Here is a 9,745-nt window from a genome sequence, read left to right as displayed (position 1 = left end):
GGGGAAAGCCAGAGATTTCACTTATTTGTGGTGTGATTGCAACAGCTTTAGTCCAAATAGTATACGAGCATAACTGATGAGTGTTTTGGGGCAGGGGGAGTGAGTGGAGGGGAAGGGGAGAGGGAAAGGATCTATCTACCCTCTCCTGTGAGAATATCCATAGCAAAATTCCCTGGGGCAGCATCATGTCTATGTTGGCAAGTAAACCAGTGCAGTGACAGAGGTACAGGACCATGGCTCTATAATATCAGCTAACCTGGGCACAGTTTGGGCCCAGCCCAACTAACACTGACCCAAACTATCCCTGGGAACAGCTCAGGGTTGGCATGGGCCTGGGACCATTCCCCATAGATAGTTTTATTTCAGCCATCTGGATCTGGAGGGTGAAAGAGTTTAACAGTATGGAGGTGGACAGCCATCCTAGTTGCCTTAGGAATGGTCCCTGTCATGTTTAGTTGCATCGTTGACACAACTTTCCTTCCCGTCCTTCCTCTGGCAACCTCCTTCTGACCCACTGTTGGACTGGTTCTACTGTCACCCATCATCAGACCCCGTCAGCACACAGGAAGGTATACCAGCATAACTTTTGGCATACCAAAATTTCCCTGTTCATTATCTATCCTTCTGCCCCAACCCAACGGAAGGAGTTAGATACAAAAGAAAATCCAGATTTTAAGGCCAAATATGGACCTATTCACAATCAGCTTCAGATGATCTGACTCGACAGCCCAGAGGACTCTGCCTTGCAGGTCCTACCTAAAGAGCAGTGATCCGTGGGGCTTGTTTGTGAAGAGGTGACACATTTTTGCATTGATAAGGAGTTGACCTTTTTGCTATATTTTTCTAGTTCCTTACCAAGGCCAAACCTTTATGCATGCTTTTTGTACCAACGCCCACAAAACCATACACTGTGCCCCTCTGAAGGGCTGGGGATGAAGGTGAAGGGTGGGTGAAACTGTGTTTTACACCCCCAGCAAAGACGTGGGCGTGAAAACTGTACAGAGGACTCTTGAGAAATGCAGCCTGTAATGCTGCTAGCAAGTCTTGGCCTTTCCAAAGGTCATTTGCCTGGCAGTGGCTGGCTCATTACCCAGGAGGAATCCAATCCTAGGAGGGGAGGGTTAAGGTGCTGCCGTTAAAGGCCTGGTTTCCCAGCAAAGTCATGCATGGGGAAGCGGGAACTATTAGCCGTGGGTGGCTCTGTGGAGACCTTTATGTAGAAGGCTGGAAGTGACCCTCTTAGCTGCTGTGGTGTTGATACCCTGCAAATGGCCCTGAACATTTTGTCAACTTCAGCAGTTGAAAATCAGATTGGCTTATGCCCTATAGGTAAGGCTGTGAACAAGGGAGTTCAAAAATTAACAACTCAGTGGCTTCCCTTTCCTTTTGAGGGACTCTTTCAGGCTGGCCTCTGCAGGTGCTGCAGTATCAGTCCCGCTCCCAGCTAAGACTGGATCAAGCCCCATCCCCCAGCATGGGGGCCGGAGAGGTGGGGAAACCCCATCCATGGATGGGGAGATGAAATAAGGAAAGAGGCAGAGAGCAGATTTATATGGTGCTCCCAGAGGCTCACCTGATGATAGATGATTATCTGTCCTTATCCTCAAGGAGGTATTTAAGGGACAAAGACGGCAGATATCTAGGAGATGCTTAGGGTCCTGTCTCTGACCTCTAAGAAATGGCATAGTCATATATTGAGGTGTTTGCAACCCACAAAGGTCAGTTCCAGCAAGAAAATTAACTGAAACTTGTCTTAAACTAGAAATTGTGAAGCAAACATTTTGGTGATGAAGGCACAAGGAAAGAGCTCTTGGTCTCCAGCCAGGCACTGCCCACCGGGTGGTAGAAAGCAAATACCACATACACCTCCAGCCCCTGTGTGCATTACACAATGCGCTGATTAGTTAATTGGAAATCGATTGTGTACTTGATTACGTCATGGTTTACGTAACCGGGTTTTGCCTGTGATATTGACCTCAGGAGATGTAAGCTGCTTTCCAGAGGGCTAGAAATGAATAATTAGGTAAATTGAAGTAACTAGGTATTTATTATAAGGGAGTCCCCCAGATGGCTTGTTTTCTTTGCTCTTCAAAGGATTATATTTCAAGGCATCTTTTATAAGTCCATGGACATATTTTGTTTGTTAGATTGGTGATACATTTGCTTTTAGTATTATCCCCCACTGCGCGTCATCTGTCAAAGCAGAGATCTGCAATGGTTGACTTCTAACGTGGGATTTAGATGTCACTCACAAGCACCTAATCACTGTGACAGGCATGGGGAGAAAACCCTGTGCAACTCCAAACTTTAGTCAGGACACCAATCTGTGCAGAAGATGGTTGTCTTAATCCCAAATTGTTTATAGCACAGGAAAGATTGCTAGTAGCAAGACAAGGAGGTGTTCAAGACAGCTGAGCTATGGGTAGTGGGAAGGGAGGCGGTTGCTCGAGCACCTTGTTAAAGGCTCATTTGCAATTGGTGCAAAACCAGACAAATAGGAATACCTGTAACATGATTAGTTGCAAATACAGACCAGAAAGCTATACTTCTGTACTAGTAACAGTGCCTTTCTCTAGGTTCTGAGTTCCTATGGCATGATATGACCATACCCATACTGTGCAACTGTCTTGGCCCCCAAACCAAGGTTACCACATCAGACTGCCTACTGGAATAGTTCCTAGCCAGGACTAATCATTGAAACAGCTCGGGAATTTTTGGCAGAGAGCTAGCAGAGGCCAAAACTGCCAGGGCTATTCTAATAATTTAATATTATGGATGATCAAGTTTCAGTGATCACATCCTGGCACTTTTTAATCTGTTTCTACAGACACAGAGAGGTCAGCTGGATCACTGCTCAGACTCTGCTAACTGTATTAGCTACAACTCAGCAGGTTATAATGAGATTTTGGATGTAGCAGACACAACAGACTTGTCTATTACACATGAAAAGAAGCATACATATGCAGGTGAAGGTCAATGCCATGCTGCCCTGTGATATATATATGACTCCAATTCTTGTAGCTGCAGCATTAGCAGCTTTCTACCTAACAAGAGCCAAAGGACCTCTGGTGATTTTAGTTTTGATGATGACAGTACCGGAGCCAACAGAAATCCACCTGATACACCATAGGAGTAGCCATTTTGGTGCTGCACAGAGCGAAACATGTAGACACCGCTCATTGTCTAATGAAAACACTTCTGGTGTTTTAGTTTGTAGCCAACTGCACAGTAATTCTTAAAAATTAAAGCTTCTGTGCTCTTTCATCTGATACCATCCACACAGAAGCCTCAGCCCCTTCCAGGAAAAGCATCACTCCAGCAACATTAGCGCCGTGTGACAAATCAGGAAACTCATCATGCAAGACCAGAGAAGTACTAGTCTTTTCTCCATAACATACAGGAGATCCTGCCTCCCAGCCTTCCTCTCAAACACTGGTTATTATTCATTCTCGCCCTCATCTTTACAGACGAATCGTCCTTTTGCACAGGCTTTAGGGGTGCAGAGGACATTACATTCTCTATGCTGATTTTCAGCATCATCGTGTACAGGTCTATTTAATGTTGACCCCCTGTATGGATTGCAACATGAGGCCACATGAAATTGAGATCAGAGCAACCAAGGGTAGGTAATAATTGACTAGGTTCCCAGACCTCAGCATTGCAGCATCCCTGAACCTTACATGCACAGGGCCTCTGCAGCCTCCTCTGCTGCCCACCACAGATTTGTGCCTTTTCTGTGATGCTAGCAAGTCTCCTGCATATCAGGATTCTTTAACTGATCTTTGCTTTACTTTTCTGCCTCTAAAATGTTTAAGGAGTTTCTCTATCAGAGGACCATTCTAGCTATCACAAGCACAGTGAGGAATGATCATAGAATCATAGAATCGTTTAGGCTGGAAAAGTCCCTTAAGATCATCAAGTCCAACCGTTAACCTAGCACTGCCAAGCCCACCACTAAACCATGTCCCTCAGCACCACATCTCCCCGGCTTTTAAATACCTCCAGGGATGGCGACTCAATCACTTCCCTGGGCAGCCTGTGCCAGGGCCTGACTACCCTTTCGGTGAAGAAGTTTTTCCTAATATCCATCCTAAACCTGCCCTGGCTCAACTTGAGGCTATTCCGTCTTGTCCTCTTGCTTGTTACATGGGAGAAGAGACCGACCCCCCCCTGGCTCCAGCCTCCTTTCAGGCAGTTGTAGAGAGCAATACGGTCTCCCCTCAGCCTCCTCTTCTCCAGACTAAACAACCCCAGCTCCCTCAGCTGCTCCTCATGAGATTTGTGCTCCAGGCCCTTCACCAGCTTCATTGCCCTCCTCTGGCCACGCTCCAGCACCTCGATGTCCTTCTTGTAGTGAGGGGCCCAACACTGAACACAGGACTCGAGGTGTGGCGTCACCAGTGCCGCGTACAGGGGCACTATCACCTCCCTGGTCCTGCTGGCCACACTGTTCTTGATACGAGCCAGGATGCCATTGGCCCTCTTGGCCACCTGAGCACACTGCTGGCTCATGTTCAGCCAGCTGTCAACCAACACCCCCAGGTCCTTTTCTGCCAGGCAGCTCTCCAGCCACTCTTCCCCATGCCTGTAGCGTTGCATGGGGTTGTTGCGACCCAAGTGCAGGACCTGGTACTGAGCTTTGTTGAACCTCATACAATTGGCCTCAGCCCATCAATCCAGTCTGTCCAGATCCCTCTGTAGGGCCTTCCTACCCTCCAGCAGATCAACACTCCCACCCAACTTGGTGTTGCCTGCAAACTTACTTGACCCCCTCATCCAGATCATTGATAAAGATATTAAACAGGACTGGCCCCAGTACTGAGCCCTGGGAAACACCACTGGTGACTGGCCACCAACTGGATTTATCTCCATTCACCACAACTCTTTGGGCCCGGCCATTCAGCCAGTTTTTTACCCAGCAAAGAGTACACCCCTCCAAGCCATGAGCAGCCAGTTTCTCCAGGAGAATGCTGTGGGAAAAGGTGTCAAAGGCTTTACTAAAGTCCAGGCAGACAATGTCCACAGCCTTTCCCTCATCCACTAAGCGGATCACCTTGTCATAGAAGAAGATCAGATTAGTCAAGCAGGACCTGCCTTTCATAAATCCATGCTGGCTGGGCCTGATCACCTGGTTGTCCTGTACGTGCTGCATGATGGCACTCAAGATGATGGAAGAATAGAGATAAAACGTGCCTGATGGTCTTTGCTTCGAGCTTTATGCACACATTCAGCCCATGTGAAATGGCATAAAACACTCTACTGACAAGTCACATGTGGGAATATCTTGCACAAGACCAAAATGTATCTATTAGAGAATTTCCACTAATATTGCTCCATGGATGAAGCAACATCAGACTTCATCTTCCCATTCTCATTGTGCCCTTAGCAAGACAATGCCAAAGGATACCCCATGGGATGGCAAATTAATAAATGGACATGGTCAAGACTACAATGTGGATTTGCAGACTGATTGGTCTGAGCTGCTCCTTCCCTGAACTACGAGTGATATGTCTATGTGTCAAGAGATGTAAGATGCAATGGAGAAGCAGGTTGGATGTCAGCTTCATCTGTAGCTATCCAGGCAGAGGTGCAAGAGTGCACATCTCTTACCACCAGGTATCTGCAGTCAGCCATGAGAGAGAACCACCCTATTACTTACACTGCAAAGGAAAGAGCTGCAAATTTGATTGATTGACATTGATTTCCCACATAGAAAACTGTAAAAGCAGACCAGCCAGCTACAAAAGTAGGAAAACCCAAATGTGTTTTTTAAAATTGCCCTGTCTATACACCATGACGGTGATAAAATGAATGTAAGATTTCAGTCTATGTTCTTTTATTTTGTTTGCTAAAACTTGGAAGTATCAGACAAAGGGCACAATTAAAGAACATATTATCATAATTAATTAATTCATTGGTGACTAATGGAAGATGAAGCACTGCAAACATAAATCACTCTGCATGTGTTGTAAGGATTTGTGCCATAATTAGGAAAGCCAGGAGAATACTGAGGTATGTGCTAACGTGAACTTGGTTTCAGTGGGATGTAAGCATATGCTTTCATAAATAACCATATGCCTAAGTGGCACACTTATAGTTAAAATGGCAAAAACAAGTCTTACCAGTGTCCAAATATATGTACCCCATTATGAATAACCATACTCGAAAGTATAATAGTTTTTAGACTCTATAAAACCCTCATCTCAACATTTTATTAGCCATAAGCTGTTAAGTTGTGCTTAAGAGATCTTCTTTGAGAAAATGTTGATGCCAAAAGCAATCTACACCATATATGAAGATCATTATGAACTTTTATGTGAGACAGTTTGTCAACCAAGAAGGGAAGAAGAGAAAAACAATGCCTGCCTTCCAGAAGACTGAGAAATCTACTCAGTCATTGTGTGCTCCTTTATCAATCAGAAGGAGGTGATGTTTGCAAGGGCTGGCCCTACTCAGCATTTCAGATTTTGCTTGCAATATCACCTTTAGAAAGCTGTGATGCTAAGGCAAAATTCAGCAAAACTGGACTGCAAACATCAAAACATAAATATCTATTCATACCTTACAGATTTACAAAATAGAGAGAAATAAAGGGAGCACCATTCTGATATAGCATCCTTCTTGATCATCCAGACATCTCTGTTTGCTGATGTACCAAGTTCTTCTTTGGAAATAGCTATTAGAGCACAGGTAAGGGAGCTTCTGCTACTATAGGCTGGCCATGTCTTCCTGGTCTCAAAGGCAAAATTGAATGTCTTTTGAGCATCATGTGTGTCTTCCCTTTCTCTCCTTCACTACCAGTATTCTCATGGAATCTTTTATGTCTTATTTGTAATGCATAAGGTTTTAGACAAAGTCCCCCTGACACCTATTTGCTTAGAGACCTTGATTTCTCTGGGGTAGGTACCTACGACTCCTTGAGTTCCCAGCTCATGTCTGGAAGTTACCATTCACCAGAGATCTCCAGGAGTCCTTGCTGACCCTGACTGCCATGGGACACAGCTCCACACAAACACTGTCATGTCCCAGCCCCAGGTCACTGCTGTGCTGCACAAATTGCTCTGCTCTTCAGGCGTTTTATACAGGTTTGGCCTGGTTTTAAGCAACCAGCTTGCACCTGTCTGTTTTTACTAGGAGTCAAAGTCATGGAATTTTCCTGTTGCTCTGAATGACATTTTCAGACTGCCTGTGCTAGCAGGGCTTTAAATGTTGCTCACTTTCCTAGAGGGCTGCTTTCCTTTTGCAAGAAATAAGGTTGTTCAGCAAAACCTATGAATGCTATGGCAATTTGCATCACTGAAATTTAAACGATTTGACTCTGATAATAGATTTATAGTGTTCAACAGGTGGGAAAGAGTACAGCCCTGAAAGCGAGTAGAGCTTGTTTAAATACTGCATATTCTAGCAGTCACCACCTTCCCCAATGTCACATTCTGATTTTATTTGGGGAAAGCATGACACCTCCTTAACATGAACTTCTTTAGGCAGTGATGAGTGCTCAAAAAACATACGTCTGTTTGCAAAACATCACAACACTGTTGTCCTGTCTAAATGAAAGACAGATGGGGAAAAGTCACATTTCAATGGGTCTTCATAAAAACAAAAAGGTTTTGTTTCCTGGTTTCTTCATGTTCGTGTTGCAGGTCAGATGTCTGTCTCTCTGTCCCACTGACAACTCACTGAAAGAGAAAAGAGCGGAGTAATAAATCAGCTCTCCTGCACATTAGAAATGGGGAAAGCTGGAAAGTTGCTGGCAAAAAAAGAGATAATTTCCAAGGCAAGGGTACAAAAAAGGACATTCTGGAGTGCTTGGCATTTGCTGGCTTATTAGATTTATTAGAACTGTTATTCGCTGCATAAACACTTAAGTAACTCACGTTGTTGCTACTTTCCCAGCCACTTAAGCTTGCCTGTTAGTATGTAGATTAAACATAAACATCGGTAATGTTTTCATCCTACTAATAATTCTGAGAACAAAAATACCATTAACTCCCAGTTAAATATAATAAATGGGGTAATAAGGAAGTAAACCACTGAACCAGAACGCTGAATGCCAAAGCCAGGAACTGCAGAAACATCTGGGCTTTGACAGGGATTAACCTGTTTATTATGTGTGACAGTATTTGGGCAAAGGGAGGATTCCCATGGGTGCAAAGCCGTCGCAGTCCTTTGATATCCACAAGCCCAGGATTTCGTGAAGAAGAACCTTCAGTGTTTTGCTACCCTAAACAATGCTTCTCAGAAAATTTACAGCCATGGGGATCATGCTCTGAAATGAAGTGCAAGAAGACGTTGCACTTTGAGGTATTATGTCTGCCCAGCTGTTTCAGCCGAATTCAGTCTTTTAAAAATCAATCACAGGTCTGCAGCTCACATACTGCACACTCAACTCTGCCAGGGCTAAAATTAGCCACTGAAAGGTCCTCCAGGAACTCAGAATTGGTCACTGGTTCAACCAGTTGCTACCATTTCACTTTGAATTTGGAAATCACCTTGTCTTCTCTGCAAGGAGAGCCATGACACCCATAATCACAATGCAACTTCATAAATTCTTACGGAATAAGCCCATTCTCCCAACCTTTTGAGGCAATATGAGGGGAAACAAAAAGGGAACATCAAAAGCTGGTAAAAATGCAAAGCACTCAAGGGGGCATATAAGTGAGAATTAAAGGAAAGAGAGAGCTTTGTCAGCCCTCTGCAGTGGGTGAGGATGGCCTGAAACCTGTTTAAAAAATGACAAAGCAAAGTCCCGTTGACTCAAATGTTTCCCAATGTTTTCCTCTGCCTTTGATATCATCTGCCTGGTGACAGGGATGGGGAGACAGAGGCAAAATGTTATGTGACTCGTCAGTGAGCGACGGATCCAGGGTCAACACTGGGACCAGACTCCAATGGTGGCTGACTCCCAAGTCCTCTGCCTGACCCATCCCTGGGCCCGTGTTGGAAACAGGTCTGCAAAAGCCATGCGAATTGGTGCAGCTTGGTGGGGCTTGGCTGATGGCCACATTGTATAACTGACACGGTCAGTGGAAATTCACCCTTGGGGATTGCAACATGTTCACTGCACATTTCATTGCAACCTGCGATAAGGGGGATAACCAGTCTGCTTTCCAGAAGGTTGGTTGCAGTTACTTATTGACAAAGCACTCAGCTGTCAAACTTGAACAATCCCACTGGCCCTATAAATACCAGGTGCCTTTCCTAGCCTCTTCCTCAAACAAACTTCATCCTCTGTCGATATTTCAGGCGCTTTGCAGGGGCACACAGTCCACAACCGACTGGCAGCCATGAAGATCCTGTACCTTCTCTTTGCCGTTCTCCTCTTCCTCTTCCAGGCTGCTCCAGGTGAGAAGCAAAGTAAATCCTACAAAGAACGAAAGGGCTTGTAAGCAGAAGTGTGTGTATAAGAGGAAAAAAACAACCATCAACTGACAGGCAAAATCTGATGCTGTCGGGATGGTGCTATGCAGTGGATGGGACCAAGAACATCTGTGCTCATGATGGCTGTCTTCCTAAAAATGCAGCACATGATTTATTGCATATTTATCCATCGTAATTTTAGACTGAAAACTGATATTTTAACATCTTCCCCTTCCCACAGGTTCTGCAGATCCTATTTTTGCTGACACCGCAGAGTGCAGGAGCCAGGGAAATTTCTGCCGTGCTGGGGCATGCCCACCCACCTTTGCTCCCTCGGGGTCGTGCCATGGGGGGCTGCTGAAATGCTGTTCCAAGTAAGTGCCGC

General features: G+C 45.1%; 1 protein-coding gene across 1 annotated transcript; it reads left to right on the top strand.

Moving 5' to 3' along the window:
* Positions 1 to 9,287: 9,287 nt before the first annotated feature.
* On the top strand, positions 9,288 to 9,738 carry LOC309587678 (gallinacin-10-like; the record flags this gene model as incomplete). The annotated part of the gene is made up of 2 exons (XM_082306004.1): positions 9,288 to 9,345; positions 9,602 to 9,738. The coding sequence occupies 2 exons, from the start codon at positions 9,288 to 9,290 to the stop codon at positions 9,736 to 9,738; spliced, it is 195 nt and encodes a 64-aa protein (XP_082162130.1).
* Positions 9,739 to 9,745: the final 7 nt, after the last annotated feature.

The sequence above is a fragment of the Platalea leucorodia genome (assembly GCF_965183815.1).
Source record: "Platalea leucorodia genome assembly, chromosome: 3".
In the NCBI taxonomy this organism is placed as follows: Eukaryota; Metazoa; Chordata; class Aves; order Pelecaniformes; family Threskiornithidae; genus Platalea; species Platalea leucorodia.
Note: the sequence above shows the minus strand (reverse complement) of the source record. Positions and strands in the feature narration are given on the sequence as shown.